The sequence below is a fragment of the Cnephaeus nilssonii genome (genome assembly GCF_951640355.1).
Source record: "Cnephaeus nilssonii genome assembly, chromosome: 5".
NCBI lineage: Eukaryota > Metazoa > Chordata > Mammalia > Chiroptera > Vespertilionidae > Cnephaeus > Cnephaeus nilssonii.
In genome coordinates, this window is record NC_137076.1 from 56,939,067 (window position 1) to 56,959,781 (window position 20,715).

The 20,715-nt window shown below is 42.8% G+C and overlaps 1 protein-coding gene across 8 annotated transcripts in view; it reads left to right on the plus strand.

The window, feature by feature from the left end:
- The window catches only part of ZNF827 (zinc finger protein 827), a 169,061-nt gene that overhangs the window by 101,126 nt on the left and 47,220 nt on the right, over positions 1–20,715 (plus strand). For all 8 annotated transcript variants that reach the window (XM_079772249.1, XM_079772250.1, XM_079772254.1 and 5 more), the window contains exon 8: positions 5,396–5,499. In XM_079772249.1, the coding sequence (XP_079628375.1) occupies positions 5,396–5,499 (104 nt within the window). The remainder of the gene's footprint in view (positions 1–5,395; positions 5,500–20,715) is intronic.

The following is a 20,715-nucleotide window of genomic DNA, read 5'->3' on the forward strand; positions in this document are numbered from 1 at the left end:
TTAAAGAAAATTTTGTCTATGTGGGGATTGAAGTCAGAATATCACTCAGGATGATGTACCAGAAACCCTTACATTTAATAGAATTTCATTCCACCCTAAAATACGTAGATCCTTATGTGTTCTGAGTAAAAAATCATTATGGAGCAAGATCTTCCCCCCCCCCCCCCCCCCGCCCCTGTGTTTAATCTTTCTTTTCAATTTGCCATCTCCAAATTCAGTCCTAGGAGTTATTATCATTGTCTTCTAGAAGGGAAAAAAAATTACTTCTTCTGTCGTTCCTTAAAAATTATTGTGTCATTACTAAACAAATTTTTTCTTCTTAACTTTCCCTTACATATTGTGTCCACCTTCTTCTTTTCCTTTCAGTTCTGTGTTGCTATGGCCACCACACTGAGAATCGCCTGGTGTTTTGGTTTTCACGGTGGCCCTAGGGGAGGGGTGGCAAACTGGCTGTTCCGTGGGCAGCGAGCTCCCTGTTGGCCCTCAGATGTTAAAGGTGGGGATCCCTGTGCCACAGCCGGCACTTAGCAAAACGTATCACTACTTAGAGTCATAATCTTTTATGGACTGTTTTATTATTAACTGTAAATCTTTTCGTTCTGAAGCCCCGTGCTGTTGACCCTACAGCCCAGGCCGTCTAATGCTTGCAGTTGCCCAGTCACGTATTTTAACCTGTAGATTTCCTACAGAAATACACATTTAATCTCCATTTCATGTTTACCCAGAAAAGAACGTTGAATAGATAAACGTTTTGCCTTTTTTTTAAGTAACACAAAGCAGGGAAAGTAATGGCGTGTTGGGTAGTCCTAACTCTACACCAACAGCTTCTAGATGCTACTTCTGAATGTGTACTGAATGTTTACACGAATCAGCTACGTCTTCCAGGTGACCTGTTATTGTGCAGGGCCTACAGGAGTATGTTGTGGTAGATGGTGATTTGTTCCCTAAGTGACAGACACACACACACCCCTATTAACCGTTAGTTTCAACCTGCTCCTTTACCAACTTTTTAACCAAATATATTGATCATAGATCCATTTTTAACAGTGTTTGCCCTTTTCCACTTCCTTGGCTCACTTTTGATGGGGAGGCTTTTTCGTAGTAAAATGACTCAAGTTCTGGAGAGTCAGGAAGTGAGAGGTTGCAACATGCACAAACTGGCTCCTTTTGTGGAAGAGGTGGTAACTGAGGACTGTACAGACGTGTGTCAGAGACGACCACATTGTGAAGCTGTGTTTCATGTATTTTTCTCCCTGGGAAGATTCAGACTCGGCTCACCCTGTGTGGGGCACCTCCTGGGCCTTCCCTCCCCACCACCCTCTCCCACCCCTCAGTCACTGCAGCCCGAACGGGGTGGCGGCTTCATCCACCACAAAGCTGGGCAACTGCTGAGAATGGGTGACCTGCACAGGAAAAGAAAAGGAGCTTAAGGGACACCATCCCAACACTAAACATTACATCACTCGGCACGGTCATCTGTCCTCAGAGCATGGGCACACTTAAAGATGACCAGTGTTATTGGGGATCTAAAACCATTGAGCAAGCCCATGCTCCATGGGCCGTGCTCCGAGTTTGGTCTCCCCTCCTTCTCTTCCTGAGGCATGGATGCCAATCTAGGTGGCCGTAGTGCCACCATGAGCTTCATATTTGTGTTGAGTTAGAGATTAGCCAACACCTCATGGCCTCATTACCCTTCCCTTTTCATTTGGGCTTCATAATAGTGAGGAGCTTGCCCCCAGGAACAGTGGGTACAGACAGTGGAGAAGGGTTAGGATTGCAAATTGCCCCATCCCCGGTGTTGTGGAAGTAGGCGAAAAATGGAGCATCTCTTAACTTCTAGAGAGAAGTAAAGACTAAAATTATTTTCACTTGCTCAACTTCTCAATTGATACAGTCTTCCTTCAGTGTCCCAGGATCCTGCTTACTGAAGTGGATGCTCCCATCCTCCTTCATCCCTCCTGCCCCCTCCCTTCCCTTTGTTTTGTCCGTTTCAAGCATCATGATTCTGTGTTGTCCATGAGTTGCCTAGATGCTAAGAGACCACACAAAGGCAGCTTAGCGGGTGAGAGTGCACACTGCACGCCAACCTGCCTGGATTCAAATGCTGGCTCCGCGCATGGCACGGACAGCTATATCTAACTTCTCTGTGCCTGAGTTTCTCCATCTGTACAAAATATAGATAATAATAGCGGTAGCTACACCATAGGGTCCTTGTGAGGATTAAGTGAGGTTAATACACACAGAGCACCTTAGAACAGTGCCAGATACTTAGTAAGCAATACACGTGTTCCTGTTTTACTGTACATGTACTAAGAACTTTAACATGAAATGTCTTATTTAACCCGGATAGCACCCTTCTAGAGATGGTATTTTTAAACCTCTTTCCAATGATGAAACTGAGGCTAGAGAGGATATTGATTTGAAAAAGGTCACTTGACTCTAAGTGGCCAGTATGGCATTCAGCCTCAGATCCTTCCAACTCCAAACTCTGTGTAACCCACTGCACGCCCACCTCCCGGCCTGAATGGACATGAACTCGGAGCATTGCAGCTGTGGCTTCTGCAGCAAAGCCTCCCGGTCGTCCTGGCCAGGCCAGCCCCCAAGGTAGCTCTGCACCCCTCCCAACCTCAGCACTAGTCACGTGACGGTTCCCTTTCGCCTGTGCACACAGGCCTCTGCGCTCCCCGAGATCTGTTCCCAGACCCGGCATGGTGTTGGTCCCCACGGTTACTGTGAGCCCGAGGGAATGAGGGCAGTGTACGTGTTTCTCTGTGGCAAGAAGGGTGATAGTCTTGGTACCCTTTAGGGGGACCCTCTTGTGACTCATGGAAGACTCCACATTTCAGACCCAACAGTTCCATTGGCTCCCTGGACTCCCCGATGTCAAGGTAACTGCTACAGCCAGCGTGACAGTAACAGGCAGGCCCAGTGCCCGCTCTTCACCCTGTGCCCAGGGCCAGCCTGTGGTGTTTCCATGTGAACGGTCCGCACGTGGATGTCACTGTCGCCTCCTGTGGAAGCTTCAGAACTAGGGAGGTGGGGACTGAGAAACCTTACGCTCTGGGTTTGACCAACAGTCCTCCAACGTCTCTACATCTTCACCAGTAAAAGTGCTCTGACTCTGAACAGCTTTCTTCATGGAAATATTGAAGCTTAACCTAGTCCCTCCAGCCGTCAGCTGGCCCTTCCAAACCAGAGCAGCCTTTCCTCCGTTTATTTTATTCAAGGAAACGGCACGTCTTGCCATCTTGTGAGGAATGTTTCATTTATGCACTTCTTCAGGTAGACAGATGGAAATAAAAAAACAGCTCACATTTATGGAGCACTTACTGTTTGCCGGGCACAGTGAAAAGCAGGTTCCATGGAGGATCTTGATCGGTCCTCACAGCTCCTCTGCGAGCTGTGGTTACTGTTATCGGGCCATTTTAGAAGCAAGAAGTGAAGGCTCCGAGAGTTTAATATGTGTGCAGGGTCACACAGCCCTGAGTGGGGGAGCTGGAGTTCGAACCCAGAGCTGCTTCCTCTCAAGCGCATGCTCTTGGACTCCATGCTGCACGGCCTTTTCCTTTCAGTGTTTGTACCGTTTACAGGTTAGGAGATGTTCTGCATAAAATGGCGTGTCTCCCCATTCCCCAGTGCCTGCTAGCTTACAGCCAGTTCATTGTTAAGCCTATTAAATTGTCTTTGTGTAAGATATAACTAAAAAGAAGCATCGATCAGATGCTCAAACCTCAGAGGGAAGGTAGGGGAGGGTGGAGGTTGCGGGGGAGATCAACCAAAGGACGTGTATGCATACATATAAGCATAACCAATGAACACAGACACCAGGGGGGTGAGGGCATGAGCAGGAGGGGGGAAATGGGGGGATAAGGACACATATGTAATACCTTAATCAATAAAGAAAGGGAAAAAAAGATAAAAATAACAAAGAAAAAAAAATGTATGCAACACAACGTTGCATTAAACCTAGCCTAACTGTCCTGTAAAACTATACGTTTATTAATGTATGTTTTACTTTTTGAACATATTTATATGTCTTTCATTTTATCTTACTGTTTCCTTTATAACATTTAATAATAGTAACCATAGCCTTTATAACATTTAATAATAGTAACCATAGCCTTGCAGCGTTTTTAGAAACCAGCACCTATCATGGGCGTCCTAGGCTTGTGTGCCCTCAGATCATTTCTTTCCTGTGATCTGTGGGTTTGCAGGGGGCCTGATCCCTGCCGGCTGTGTTTGGCTTCTGGGATGGTTCAGCCAATCAGAAGCCCTGATGAGAGATGGGGGTGGGGCTTAAGGAAGAGCTAGGGTATTTCTACCTCCTTCCCTCTTCTGCAGCAGCTGCCTCTTCCCTGTGGCCCCAGCTCCCATTTATGTCCTTTTGTCCCTATCGCCTCAGGGGGGTGGTGGCCGCCAGCTTTTCCTATCTCTGGCTTGCTTTACTGCTCCCTATGCATTGTCCACCACCTGTGTGCCCAGTTCCCTCGATGAAATGTTTCCTGTTATAAGTAGGTATTGCCAGTTCTTAGACGCTGCTGGATACTCCAGCATTCTCACATGTGATCACAATACTTCTTTACAGTTTATGTTTGAGGCATGGAAGATGGATGGTGTGATTGGGTTAGAACCCTCTGATTAAGAGCATCCAAAGGCTTTGTGCTCACTGTGGCTGTGGTATCAGTGGAAACCCTGGCTGGGTGTTTGTGTCCCTGGTTCCAGCCCCCGTACTGAGAATCACTCAAGTCAGGGCCTCAGTTTCATGGAAAATGAAGGTGCTCCCAGTATCCTTCTGGCAGCCCCATTAGCTGGCTTTTCCGAACCAAGACAATTCTAAGACGCATCTCCGTATCTGCGGGGACCATCGAGGTGTCTCCTTAGGTGAAACGGCCCCTGACTCCAGCCATCTGCCCTGCTAAGGCACACTGTTGGTCCCCAAGGGATCAGGTGCCAGCATGTGGGTGATCCAGGGCAAGCCTATCGCCACTCTGGGAAGAACCTCGGACAGGCCTTTCTGATTCTGACCCAGATGCTTGGTCTTCATTTGGGCTTAACACACTCGCAGAACATATAACGCAGCAGTAAAATTCAGTGCTCAGCTGTCCTGACTGCGGGCTTAACCGTCTTTCAAATACAATATGTCATGTATTCACCTGACATGTAAAACTAGCAGCAGAATGTGCATATGGGACTTGTCTGATGTAATATACTTTCTCTGTTTTAAGCACAATCTTCTTATGGTCTCTAAACACCATTTTAAAAAATACATTACCCAGCATTTGTGTGTGTGTGTGTGTGTGTGTGTGTGTGTGTGTGTGTGTGTTTGGGGCTGATGCTCTGGGTACCTTAAATAACTTTAATTTACTAAACTTCACTCCTCCTCCCCGACCCCCAGCCCTTTCTTTTCAGAAGATACATTTAGACAATCACCATTCTCCTCCAATTCAAAAGACCTGCTGCCCGGCGACTCTGCGCTCCACGGGAGAATACCAGCGCCAGGTATGGAAACACTGTTGGCTTTGCTTCTACTATTGATCGCTTAAAAATTACTTTTCTGAAATGTGTGAATTTTCAGAGGCTTTCAGTGAATGTGTTGACGTTATTCATATGATGAAGCCAGGTTTTTAAAAAGAGGGAGGAACTCAATTTCAGCAGCCACAAAAGTTCATTAAAAGGAAATGCAGACCGTGAGAAAGCTCTTCGTCTGCTTCAGCAGCTCATTGTTGTTTACCTGCTGATGTTTCATTCGTGTAGTGACGTTCTTAATCTTTGAAATAGCGAAGTGTAACCTGAAAATAATTTGCTTTTCACGTTGTCAGTATTTCAGGAGGACAGCCAGGAAGGTAGGGGAGGGTGGGTGGCCCAGGCAGGACAGGTCAGGACCCTGTGGGGCGTGGGCCACTGCAAAGACCGCGTCAGTTTCCGTGGAGACAGTCTTGCCCCCAGATTTCACTCTTCTTAGACTGTCTGCGTATATCCATCTAACGCTCCTTTTTGCCATTTGAGCATCAGTACGTAAGTTCTTACCTACTCTTCCTCTTTCCTTTCCAGAGTAAAAAGAAAGATGTGTTTGCTGTCCCCTTATCAAGAGCATGACCGTCCTCAGGGCTCGTGGGTGTCCTCAGCGTTATTAGGAAATGAGGACATTTGAGAACCCCTGCCCTGCAGCCTGTACTCCTTACTCACCCCACCCCCACCCCACTGACCCCAACACCTGCTGTGGTTACCTTCCTTCCCAGCCACAGGGAGAACTTCAGAAGCTCTCGGTGGCCTCCACACCCATTCCTTTGTCCAGGAGAGCGGTGGGAGCCCATGGCTCGGTGCGTGTGCAGGAGGGTCTAGCAGCAGGGGTGTTGGCCGGGAACCCCTGCAAAAATAAGTCCAGGTGTCCTCCACACAGCCGAGGAGCCGGGTAACAGACAGCTGGAGATCTGAGCAGTGTGCAATTCGGAAAGAACTAAGTAGCATCTTAGAAACGTTGGCTTGGGCATCACAAGTCGTCGGAAGGGTGTCTGACAAACAGTTGGGAAAGGGCAGCTTTGCTGTCCTTCAGTCTTGTGATGGCAGATCCATTTCTTCTCATCTCCAAAGAGTCCAGGGACCGGCATGCTGTTTAGCTCCACAGGACTTTTCAGTCCAATCACCATAAATAACACACGTCCACAAAAACACATTACCTGACACCCGGTTCCAGGGGCGGAAGGAAATTCCGCTTAGTTGATGTCTTCATTCTCAAACAGGGCTTTTTGAACTATTGTTTACTTCCCGCAGTGTCCTTTTGAATAGCCATCTCCCTGGTCCCCAAATTATCGCCCTGCTGTTAAGTTGATGGATTGTGACTTTCTAATGTCAAAATAACTGCCTAGGAATTGCTAGTCGGAGTGCTGTTACCCATCCAGCCCGCGCCCGTGATGGATGCGCCGACCCTGCATTGCGGCCTCAGTGTTGGGCTTGGCTATATTTTAAGAAGGGTTTACGGTCACGTTACAACTCGACCTCAAAGAGCGGTATCAGCACATGTCTCACTGTGTACAGGCGGAGTTTATGTGATTTGCTTGGAAGATTTCTATTACAAATGAGATAAATTCACACTTAAAAAGTTAACTTATTTTGAGGGGAAAGTCAGCATAGCAGGGATTTTAGAAACATAAATGCACCATTCTGAGGGAGAGCCAACCTCTGTCCTTCAGAAAGCCTCTCTTCAGGCAGAGGATAAACCAAGTGATGTTTACATTTTACTAAAACCCACAAGTGAACGGGGGCTTTTTACAAATAAGCAAGGTGGCCATGCTTGGCAAGTGGCGTTAAAATGAGAAAAGTTAAAAATGATAAGGACAACCTGTGAGCACGAAGTTCTGTAAGCTGAAGACATGTTTTGTAAGGAAAGCCTCAGTAATTTGAATTAATTGTGGAGAAGACCAATCTGAGTTAACAAATTATTGAAGCATGGAGACTTCCAAGTAAACATTTCTTTCAAGTTCGGGCAGAGATGACTGGACATGATACCCCTACTAAATAAAGGCTCCCCACTCCCTTATCCTCAATTCGGAAACCCAAAAACTCTCCTAACCACTATTTTTAAAATAAATTACTCAGTGATACAAATGAATGGGAGCCTATTTACAGTCTTTCTGTAATAGACCAAGGGTAGAATTCATGCATTTTGTTGCAGAAATATCAACATACAGTTCTTGATTATAAAGGCCCACTGGAGTGTTGCAGAAAATATGCATTGTGCACCATATTATCCTCTTAAAATCAGAAAAAGTATGAATCCCAAAGTACATCAGGCCCCAGGGGTCTGGGATATGGTAGGCCTACATTTACTCTAGTACTCTGCTGAAATGCTATGCTGGGGACAAGGAGATTTGAAACTATAGTTGAGGATCTTAAATTCTGTGGTATAAGAGTCACGAATTCATACAGAAAATTTTGAAAGACCAAGTGGGCAGCACATTGCTGAATCGCTGGAGAAGACATGACAAGAGAGCAGAGTTCAGTGGGGACGTCGTGGCGCGGGGGCAGCCTTAGTAATGAGGGCCCGGGTGAGAGGGAAAGAAGGTGGGGGAGGCAGATGGGGGAGACAGGGGTGGCTGACTGGGCTGGGAGGCTGGCTAGCTGTGCCATGAGCAGGTTGAGTTAAGGAATGACAGTGACTGTGCAGAAATGAGGAGGCCAGGAAGGAGACAGCTGGCTTTAGTGACTAAGCAGAAAATAATTTGTGGTTAGCATAGCAACAAAAGCCCCAGAGTCCTTAGAAATCTTCTGTTGGGTATTTTCAGCCTTGCCATTAAAATATTATTTCTATTCTTTATGTACCTTGCAAACTTCTTTCCACAGATATTCTATAATAACAAAGGTGTAATATGCTAATTAGACTGGATGTCCTTCCGGAGGACTTTCCGGGCAAAACCAGGGCTGAGAGGGAAGCCCGGGTCTCGGGTGCCAGAGGGAAGCTGGTGCCGGCAGCCGGGGGAAGGAAGGCCTACTCTTGCATGAATTTTGTGCATCAGGCCTCTAGTGCAAAGATAAATGTCAGTCCGGAGAATTATCTCAGGTTCCCAATTAGTAGAGACCGTAATTAATGAGATTACATGGGCCTAGTTCCAATCTAAGAAATCCCTTGCAAATGCTGAGAACCCATAGCATTCATTCAACAGTATAGATTGGTATATGTTTATATCCCTTCTATCCATGGGATGAAATTCTTTCCAAACACTTTGGAGTGAGACCATGGGGCAGGGGCGCTGTCCCTCACAGGAGGCTCACTTAAGGCCAGTGCGTGGAGAATGAAGCGGTGGGGGATAGCTAAGTGGGGAGGGTGGGGAGGACTGTGGGCTGTGGAGACATCGAGAATAGCAGTTAACTAGGCATGTGCCTTCGGCAGATGGTATCTGAGACACACAGCTGCCACCATGCCAGAGAAACAGAATCAACACAGAGCTGCACGGTGCCTTGGCCTCTGGTGTTGCCACTATTTTCTAGAATGACTTTCCTGCGAACCAAAGAATGCTCGAGAGCCCAGACCTAAGGTCTTTACTTGCCGTGAATGTCTCAGAGGTAGCACCAGAGTCCTTAATAACACGATGATTTAGAAGCTGCTGTCACCTGCCGGAGCGGCGTGGGGACAGAATACCCTTCAAGCTGTGAACAGATGCTGAGTGCACCCTGGGTGGTGGTGCTGCTGGTGGTGATTTTGCAAAGGAAAGAGAAGAACTCTCCTGTTCTGGGGCAGAGAGAATCACAGGCCGTGTGTGGTTTCGTGCACTTGGTCTAATGCACAGCTGTCTCGCTCTGTGGAAGAACTATGTGAGTGAAGAAAGGTTCTGAGTTCGGGTGCTCGTCAGGGCACGGAGGGCGGTGCTTCTGAGTGGGGAGCAGACCCCTGCACCTGTAGCTGCCTGTGTCTGCTGCGAAGGGAAGAGTGTCTGTCTCAGCACGGCTTTCAAACACTGTGACATTTGAAGTCACAGTCTGTTTGCTCTGTTTTAAGCCAAAACACAATAACACAACCCGTGCGGGTGTGAGGGGAAATGTGGGTCTCCGTGGAATTCTTCCACAGCATTCGGAGTCACTGGTGCTTCTGTTTGTTATTTCAGATGGGGCTCAGAGTTAGTGTAGAGCATATCAGCAATTATAGGTGTGAATCCCGACTCCCATTATTTGCTAACTTCTTTTTAAAACCCCTCTTTCCATTGTTGTTGTTTATCATATACAAGCAGGGAGCAAGGCACATGGGGAAAATTTAGTTCCTTTTAGGACCTGAGATGCCAAGCAGGATCTGATGTCAAATGAAAAAGCTGCTTTGGAATGGTCTGCCTTGTCCCCAGGCCAATTCCTGATCCATTGTCCTCTCTCTATTCGCCCATCAATCTAATAGGCGTGGTGCCATGTCATACACTTTTCTGAAATCTAAATAAATGATGCTTGAATTAGAGTGCCACCCGCAACTAACCCAGCCTGCCATGCTACTGGCCAGATATGAATGACCTCTTTCAGACAGTGGCTTAAAAAACTGTGCCCGTCACTTCTTTGTATTAAGACTTCCCAACGCATCCCTCAAGGGAGACATGTACAAAGCTGCCCTGGATTACAGCAATGCATTTTCTTCAATCCTTTTTCAAACATACCAGGTTCTTTTTACATTCAGTCTAAGTCACGGATAAACAATAGAACACCGGGTATTGTTGGCATGTATCATTTTGTAGCTTAAGCTCCTTTTTGATTAAACAAATTTATTCTGTACAGAGAGGGAAGCTAATAGTTATCAAGGACCTTCTAAATTGTCAGCCACAGGACCTATGCCATCTCATTTAATTCTGTAAACAACTCATTCTGACAGAAGTTATGCTCAATTTACAGATGACTAAATAGAGGTTCAGAGAGATTTAATAACCTTTTCTAGTTTATTGATATGTAATTGACATATAACATTGTATTAGTTCAAGGTACATAGTATAATTTGATGCTTATATTGCAAAATGATTACCACAATAAGTTTAGTTTACATTCATCACCTAACATAGTTATAAATTTATTCTTGTGATGAGAACTTTTAAGATCTACTCTCTTAGCAACTTTCTTTTTTAAAGAAATATTTTTATTGATTTTAGAGAGAGAGGAAGGGAGAGGAAAATAGAAACACTAGTGAGAGGCTGCCTTCTGCATGCCCCCTACTGGGGATCGAGCCCACAACCCGGTTATGTGCCCTGACCAGGAATTGAACCGGCAACCTTCTGGTGCACCAGCTGATGCTCCAACCAACTGAGCCACAGCGGGCAGGGCTCTCTTAGCAACTTTCAAACATACATTACAGTATTGTGAACTTTAGTCACCATGCTGCACATCAGATTCCCAGGACTTATTTATCTTATGACCAGAAGTTTGTACCTTTTGCAGAGAGATTTAAGAGCTTGTTCAAAGTCGCATTGTGGGTGAGTGGCAGCAGAGGAATTCAAACGCAGAACTGCACAGTACATCTTCTCTCTTTCTGCCCTGTCACGGTGCCCACTAAGTCAGAGAATGCGTCACCAGCGGTGACCACATCTCCCCAGTGTTTGCCCACACGTACCCACATTTGGCATTAGAACTATTACTGATGGATTGCCTTCAGTGTGTGTGTTGTGTGCCACTGAGTCAGCTCTGACTCCTGGTGACCCTATGATGAGTGATGTCCCCGATGTCGTGTCCTCAACAGCCCTGCTCAGCTCCTGCAGACTCATGCCTACACCTTCGTTTATGGAGTCAATCCATCTCATATTTGGTCACCTCTTATCCTGCTGCCTTCTGTTTTTCCCAGCATTATTGTCTTTCCCAAAGAACCCTGCCTTCTCATGATGTGCCCTAAATGGAACAGCTTCAGTTTTGCCTCCAGCAATGTTTCAGGGTTAATTTGCTGTAGGACCCACTTGTTCGTCTTTCTGGTGGTTCAGGATATCCATAGAGCAATCCTCCAACACCATATTTTAAATGAATCCTTTTTTCCCCTATCAGCCTTCTTCACTGTCCAACTTATGCCTCTATACATAGGAATTGGGAACATAGGGGAATGCCTTCTTTTAGATAGGAATCAAAAGTAGTCCTTTAAGGCATTTCAAAGAATTTACAAGATAAGAATGTATTATTTATTTATTTATTTATTTATTTATTTATTTATTTATTTATTGACTTTATATTTTTAGAGAGAGATCAGTCTGTTGTTCCACTTATTTATGCATTCATTGGTTTATTCTTGTATGTGCCCTGACCGGAGCTCAAACCCGCAACCTTGGTGTGTCAGGACGATGCTCTAACCAACTGAACTACCCAGCCAGGGATTGTACTATTTATTAATAACATTCTAATTCTGTTCTCTTCCATTTCTAGTTTTCTTCCTTTAATACTTTGCTGTCTGGTGATCATAGTCACTTGGAATGTTTCTTTCAGTTATGAAAGTTAAAGAAACTGTTCATGTTTCTTTTCAGTAATCTTTAATGGATCATTTGGGCCGTAGAAATAGCTTCATGAAACTGTCTAGAAACCTCCTGGTTAAATAAAACTTGTCCCGCTGAAGTGAGTGGTGATCTGGTCAGCAGTGGCTCTGAGGAAGAAGTTCTTCACTGGGAATCAGGAGAACCCAGGTGTAGTCCTGGCCGGGTTTCCAGTAGAAAGAGAATGGGAGATCTCTGACCTTCTTCCACATCCCCGCCTTCAAAAGCTCTGCCATCCGTGACACTTCTGTGACTTCTGCCCAGGTTCTTTTATTTTCTTTGTTCAGCCAAAACTATATGCTAGTACAGGGGGAGATCCGAGTGGAGTCTCGGTGCGTCCCCCCTGAATTTCTACCACCCCCACCAAGACTTGGGGAAGGAACAAGGCACCATAAGTGATGCTTGAAAGACAAGGTACTCGGAGTTGAGGGTGGGACCAGGAAGGGGGTGCTGGACGTTCTGTTTCTTTATCTGGCTGCTGATTACATGCAAATTCACCAAGCTGTGTGCTGATGATGGTATTTCTGCATTTGGTAGGGCTGATTGGCTCATTCACAAATAGGTGGGTCTGGATGCCAAGCATTCGCCTCCAGGCCATCGATAGCCAGTGCGCATTCACTTCAGAGACCACGACAGTACTAATGATGACAGCGGTCTTTCAATTATACAATTTCCCGTTTGCAGGACCATTTCCTTCGGTAGCACGAGCTCACTGCCCTGAACCAAATGGCATGTAGGTTGATGTAGCTGATTCCTGTTGTGCTTCAAATTGAGGCAGGATTCTGCCCTGTATATGGCATTTTGTTGATATGCCTGCAGTAGGTGAGCTCTAGTCTGTCAGCTGTTTACCAGAAGGAGAAGTTTTCATTGCTAGGGACCTTCACGGTCCAGATAATGTTATTTCAGACTGAAAATGTTGGGCTCACAACTAGCCCCGTCTGGTCTTAGTGTAGGTGAGTTCCCAAGGAGCGCTACTGATGCCATTAGCTCTGTAGAGAAAGGTCTCACATTAAGCGGTGTCAGCTCTGGGTCCAGTTTAGTTCTTGTCAAAAATGTAACTAACTGGGTGTCTGCAGACCAACAGTTGCAGGGGTAAGGCACATGTTTTGGTAAGGGCAGTGACCTATCCAATGGAGACATTTCTATCCAGTTTAGCTGCATCACCTGAGCTATCTATAGAAAACCACAAAGATTGAGAGGAAAACTGTGGTGTTGGCCAAGCCTCTTTATCTCCACCCAGATAGCACAGGGGTAGAGTCATCGTGTTGAAGATAATCATCAACACTTTCATGTTTGTGCTTTGTGGGAAACATCCAAAAGGCCTTTTTAAAACCCAGCGTGAGGACTTTGTTTCTCAGATACAGGTTACCCACTGAGGCTGTGGTCACCTGGGGGAGGGGGAGGGGGGAAACGCCTGGGAACTTCCTGGGACCAGGGAAGAGTTGTGTGTGCTCACATAAAATATTTTGCACAGCATTTACATGGCCTCAGTAGGGCCTGTGGTTGTGTCGTTACTTTTGCAGACTGTTGAGATAGATGCCTTGAGAATGACTAGTACTGTAATAGACCAAGCTCTCAAGTATGCGTAATGGATGGTGGAGAGTGTTTGAAAACCACAATGCAATGAGCCTGGCCTCAGTTTGGGACTGGCTCCTTCAATCTGCAAGGCCCTTCCCCTGTATACACAATATGTTCTCCCATTCCTTGGCTATGAATTGCATGCGATTTCTTCTTTATGTTTATTCTTTTTCAGGGCAGCAACTGCCCTCTGGCAACCAGGGGAGGGGGAAAAAGCCATTCCACTTGCAAACTAGACCATCTATTTTCATTCAAATAAACCCATCCTATATTCCCATACATAGGCCAAACGGGTGCCTCTCCAAGGTAAGAAAGGCACCCCCACATCACACCACAGCCCTCCCTTGATGTAGCTATTGGAGTGACAGTCAGGAGCTGCAATTCTGGCCCTATGGTGTGTTTCCTTTAGCAAAGTACTTATCATTTATGTTTTCAATTTATCATCCAGAAAAGAAAGATGTTAACTAGAAACGCTGAAGGAAGGGTTGTCTTTGCATTTGCTTAATGATATCAGGTTCACCACATCAGCCACTGGTGGTCTATTGAGATCCCACACAGAGGTCCCTCCAGCTCTTTAAATTCAACAGGTCCCGAGCTAAATGGATCATGTCCTCCACCTCCCAACTGTCCCCATACCTTCCCTCCAAGATTCACTAATTAAATCCTCCTCTCCATCCTGTTTTTTCCTATCTTGGTGGATAATAGCATCATCACCGGCACCCACCATGACAGACCATGAAGTTGGACACCTTTTGTCTGGGTTCCCCCCTAAACAACTATGTTGTTTGTGGAACTAATGCTAAATGTTTTAAAAGAGAGGTCTGATAAGACTTTGATTACAAAACATAGTAAAAAAGATGGTTTTTAAATACAGATTAAAATGGATCTGTCTATAAATACAAGGTGTGCAATAAAGCCCTTTCCAAGTATAGCTGGTCTCACTACCATGCTGAAGCTCTCTTTTTAGAATTAAATGGTTTATCTTTTTTAAAAAATATATATTTTATTGATTTTTTTATAGAGAGAAAGGGAGAGGGATAGAGAGTTAGAAACATTGATGGGAGAGAAACATCCATCAGCTGCCTCTTGCACACCCCCTACTGGGGATGTTCCCACAAGCAAGGTACATGCTTTTGACCGGAATCGAACCTGGGACCCTTCAGTCCGCAGGCCGACGCTCTATCCACTGAGCCAAATTGGTCAGGGCTAAATGGTTTATCTTGACAGGAGAAAGATCACAGAGGTAGTGTGCTTGTGGTTTCCACCTTAAACACAGACCTAACTGACAACCGCCAGAGAAAGTCTAGGGCAGCTTTTCTGAAGGCAGATAGTAGGAGATGGAGGTATAAGAAGCCTTTAGATGATTTGATGTGAAAGTCCAATCCTGATTTTTTCACATGTAATAATAGACTTCCCAAGCACAAAATCTCACATTAATCTTATATTAAAAACCTTGGAATTATTTCAAAAAGAACTTTTTCCCATCTGTGAGCCAATCACTCCATCAAATGAGCTTCTCTTTTAAAGTAAATTGTTTTATTGAGGAACAGTGTTATATTTTGATCCCAATAGGGCAGAAGTTCACATAGGAGTGTCTCGTAAGCACTCATGGGAAACTGTGTGTGAGGCAGATTTGAATTCAGATCTGTCTCTGAAATTCGGGAAGTCCACGAAATGGAAATAGTTCTTTTTCTTTCAAATTATTTAAAAGTTGTACATGGCCTTTTCCTCTTGCCTGGGAAACAAGTCCCACAAATTTTCTGCTACTTCCTCAGTTGTTTCTTACACATGGAGAAACAGTTTCCACACCTCTCAGGCTGCTCACCTCTCTAGTCTTGCACCTCCCCCCAACCCCCACCTGTACAGGACACAGCAGGGCCAGGCCCTATGGCCTCGGAGATGCCCCCACACAGCCACGTCTGCTCTCAGTCTCCTATATGTACTCCCAAATGTTTTTGCATTCTGTCTCATCCCAATCTTTTCCTTCCCGCCTTCTGTTATGAGCCATTGTAGGGCTTACATGAGGCAAGACTTCCATTAAATACTGTTAAGCATGTAAATAAGAAATGAGTTCTCTAAGTTACAGAGAAATACAATGCTCCATGTGGTTTTGTGAACTTGGACCCCGATGTCCCATTCTAGGAATTGAATACAAATAGACATCAGCAAGTCACACTAAAGTATGTGGACAAAGATTAAGGTATATGGACAAAGATGTGTTTTGTGGCAAAAAGATCTGAAAACAAACTAGGTAGGGAGCTGGTGAAATGAACCATGGGACATAGGATGGAAAATTTCACAGCTATTAAGGAAGTTAATTTTTTAAATGTATTTGAAAAGATGTTCCAGATATATTGTTAGATTTTAAAAATAAACAAAAAGCTGACTGCTGACAACATGTGTGACATGACCCCATTTATGTTTAAAATAAACACACACACACACACAAAAAAACAGAGGTGTGGTACATTTTATGTGCCCATAATGGGCTTGCATGTGCCAAGATAATTTCTCAACAGATAAACTGTTAACAGTGACTACCACTGAGGTGTGAAAGGGACTCGGATGGGCAAGAGAGGGATAGTAAATGAGAGTTATTCTTTCATTTTTTTAGTTTATGTCCTTTGTGCTATTTTTTTTACCATTAATTTACATTACTTTTATAATGTTTAAAAGTTTTAAGAAAGAAAAGTGGGATACATATGTATTCAAATGACAGTTTTTTTAGAATCTGTCGTTTATATATATGATGACTTGGACCCTTAATAAATAATCTCTAAATTAAGTGAACTACTAAAAATATAGATAAAGCCTGGTTGGTGTGGTTCAGTGGTTGAGCATCAACCCATGAACCAGGAGGTCACGGTTCAATTCCCGCTCAGGGTATATGTCCAGGTTGCAGGCTCAATCCCCAGTAGGGGGCATGTAGGAGGCAGCCTACCCATGATTATCTATCATCATTGGTGTTTCTATCTTTCTCCCCTTCTCCCTTCCTCTCTGAAATCAATGAAAACCTATTTAAAAATATAAATAAATAAGTAAAAATATAGATAAAGCAATGATTCTTAGCCATCTTCCTACAATGAACTCCTCCAGCTAGATGTCAGAGTTAAATGAGTTTTTCATACAATTCATGAGAATATAAAGTGGTTACAAACCCACATGAATGCTGTGATCCCATGGTTTGTAAAAATATGTATATCCATGAAACAAATCAGGAAGGGTAGATGGAGAAATGTTAACTGTTTTGTCAGTTTAAATAGGATTTCAAATGATTTCTACTTGTAAGCACTTCCATTTTTTTAAATAAGCCTTTATTATTTTTATAATCAGAAATCATCACTATGCTCCTTTCATTTTGAACAAAGGAGAAACTGTCCTGTATATTCTGGTACTGAACGCTCGACACCAAATCTCTCTGGAAGTTTCTATCATAAGGATATGTGTGGAGCTTTGGACAAAGGAGATCAGCTTCAACAAAACCACATTTAAATGTGATCTCAGAAAAAAAAAAAAGGTAGATCTAGAATCATCAAAAATGAATGAAGATATTTTCAGCTGGAAGAGATGAAAATGTTGGAGGGAAAAAACTTGTAAGGGGTATTAGCAAAGTAGAATCTATCTTAAGATATCAAAGTACTTCAGACTAAGAGGTTCTGTTTTAATGTCTTGTGTTTATTGGCACCCATGACCATCACGATTTCTCTATCTTCTGTTACATGTACCCTTAGGTACCTTTTTCCCATCCAGTCAAAATGACTCATCCATCTGCAAAATCTAGTTCCCTGCTGTATGTATCCAGGAATGAGTCACTCAGATCAGTTGCTTCTCTTTTAACTTGAATGGAATTAAGCTTGAGAATGTTCAATTGAAAGATTTATGAATGGGTGGATCCTAGAAAAGGCAATGGTGAGGTTTTCAGGGAAATCGGCTATATTTGAGGAAGCAGAATAATTTGGAAGTTCAATAGCCCAGAAGTAGAATAATTTACAAAAAAAAGATTAGGTCCAAATTCTGGCTGTCAGTCTTCACTAGAGCATAGAGGCAGGAATTATTTCATTATATGTGTTTTAGGTAACAACTATTTTGTCTTAAAGGCAACATGACTCATACAAATCATTTTTTTTTCTCACTAATTTTTAATGCATTGCTAGGTACTTGCCAAGAGAAAAGCAAAGGAAAATTTTACTCAGGGAAAAGAAAAAGTGTACTCTTGCAAATGCTTTTAACATGTAGGCATGCTTTTGGTATGTGAAAGTTATTTTTGACACTATTTTCGGCCAAATTGTTTTTCATTTTTATGAAAAATGTTAATTTTTAAAGCACTCTGGTCTATCTCCCAACTGTTACTTTTATCACTCGAAAATGTGGTATTTTAAAAATATCATCACTGGTGTCATACTAAGACTTGTCTTGGACTGCAAGCCTTTCATAGTAATTAATTTTTTAAAAAGCATTTGGACATGAAAAAGGAATAAAATGGAAGTCCACCAAAATGCTCAAGGCAGTTGATGGGAACTGTGGTTGTGGTTTTGGGGTTTGTACCCCCACTTTTCTACATTCTAGTTTTCTATAATGAGCATGGGACACTTTTATAAAGAAAATGTCAAATTTATTAGAAGGCATAAGGTGTTAAGGAATAAAGATAAGATCCATGACGCTTTTAGTTATACTATAATAATTATTGTGCTCACACACAGAATAGGCCTTCTTCCAAGGTTCCTAAACACAATGAAAAAAATATTGGCAGAGTTGTTTCAAAAAATGTAGGTTACATATCCTGTAAGTTATTAACAAAGAGCTATGAAATCCTCATATGGAAAATATGACCACCGTCGTTTAAATATGAATTTCAATTTGGGTACTTACTAAGCTCACTTGAGGATAATGACTTATTCTTAACCTTACAAGGGAGATTAATTAATTAAATTTGTATTAGGGTGCCAGCTGTTAGAAAGTAACTTCACCCCTTCTTATTTAATATGATTGTTGAAAATAGTGTTTAATAGAATAGTCCACTGCACTGTTGCATTGCTCTATTGGTCTCATATCATGTACTTGGGTATAATTAATAAAATAATCATTGCTGATTGAGAATATTTTCAATAGTTTTATCAAAAAATATAGTGAGTGTTCACATTTCTGTGGCATCTGTTTAGTTTCCTAATGGGAGAGGACAGTTAGAAAAATGGTCTCAGTGGCTAGAGAGAGGTTCATTGACTTTCCCTTCAGATGATCTTCCATCTTCTCCAACAGTGTCAGAGGATACTGAGATGTTATGAAGTGAAAATTAAACATAAAAGGATCTGAATGCCATTAAGTATTTGATGAGCAGTGTGGAAAGCTATATTGTGAGGTGCAGGTACCACTGGGGTGAAAAGAAAGTTCATTCCTTCATTCAACAATTACTTATTGAGCAGCTACTATATGCCAGGTACTTTTTAGATCCTGGGAACAGCAATGAACAAAGCAAAGTCCCTGTCCTAATGGGGTTTACATCTAGGGAGAGAGGCAGACAATAAACAAATAATTATACAGTGTGCCTATAATATACTATTATATGTGTGTATATATATATATATATATATATATATATATATATATTACCTCATAACATTATAAGAGATATATATAATACATACTCATATGTATTATATAAAATAAAATTAAAAAAAAAAAAAAATATATATATATATATATATATATATATATATATATATATATATATAACATCTTGGAAAAAAACTAAGCAAGGTAAACAGAAGGATTAGGAAGGGGCCAACTAAGGTAGGGTGGTCAAAGAAAGTTCTCCTAAAAAGGTATAATTTAAGCAGACACCTCTAGCAAGTAGGAAGCAAGTGATATCATGATGTGTGGGTTAGAGTGTTCTGGGCAAAGGGAGCAGTAACTGCCAGGCCCTGAGGTGAGGATGGGTGTGGCTTCTTGGGGAAGTGGCTGCAGGAAAGGAGGTGAGCTGGAGGGGAGGGAGGGAGAATGGCTTATAGAGCCTAGGACACTTGGGCTTTTATTGCAAGTATGCCAGAAACCATTGGAATGTGTTGAGTGGAGAAGTGACATGATCTCACTTCCATTTAAAAAGTTAATCTGACTCTTTCTTTTTTAATATTTAAAGCCCTAATAAAGTTCCCTGAAAGGCTTAATGGAAACAGAAAGGCCCTGCGTAAAGATAAGAGAAGCAAAGAAAGTTAATTTAATTTGTTGGGTATTATTTTTATAGTGGATAGAATCAGTGCTATAATTAATTATTGATGGTGAGTGTTGCCCAATATTTACCTCATTTAACTTTTCTTCCTATTAAGTTATAAAAGAGGAGTTATATTTTTACTTTATTATGCTTAGCCAAAAGTGTGGGTGGTTTGTTTTTTTCAACCAGTTAAAAATGACTATCTAGATATTTAGCTGAATATTTGGGGAGGGGGAGTCTCCAAAGTTCATCTCAATAACAAAATGACTCAGAAAGTCATAGAACTTAAAATTAAATTTTACAAATAATGAAAAGACAAATTCATTCTTTAGGATTCATTGAAGGAAAGAGAGTATCTTCGTGAGAAATGTGGGTTTGGCTTCACAGGAGTGCTCCAGTATCACTTACAAGGTGCTGTGTCAGGAGCTATGAATCATCAGTAAAACTGCAAATTAATTAGTGCTTTCAAAGCCATCCTAGAGGCTATTGTGTATGTGTGTTTAGCCAGTATTGTCATTGAAGCGGTAACTGACAATCCTAAAACCACTAATGATGACATTTTACAAATGTTCTACCAAATTATATTGTATAAGACAGTAACATCCAGTTATTTACAACAGACTTCCTAAATATTTGTTACATACATGCATTACTGACAATTTAAAAAGTTCATGCTTGCTAGTACATATCATGAATCTTTTGGAGTGAGGGGTATGCCTTTGTGCCATTCATGGGTACTTAATAAGGTATTTCTTTGCCACTCATACTTAAAAACACTACCCAGTTACTAAGTAAGGTGATCACCACCACTGAAAGGCTCAGGTTCAAGACCACCTTTTGGCTATCTATATCACTTCCGATTTATCTCCAATAATCCTCAGCTGTTGAAATAACCTTTTAAAAATATCTTGTTGGAGTAACCAAGATGGCAGCATAGGTAAACACCTGAACTTGCCGCCTCGC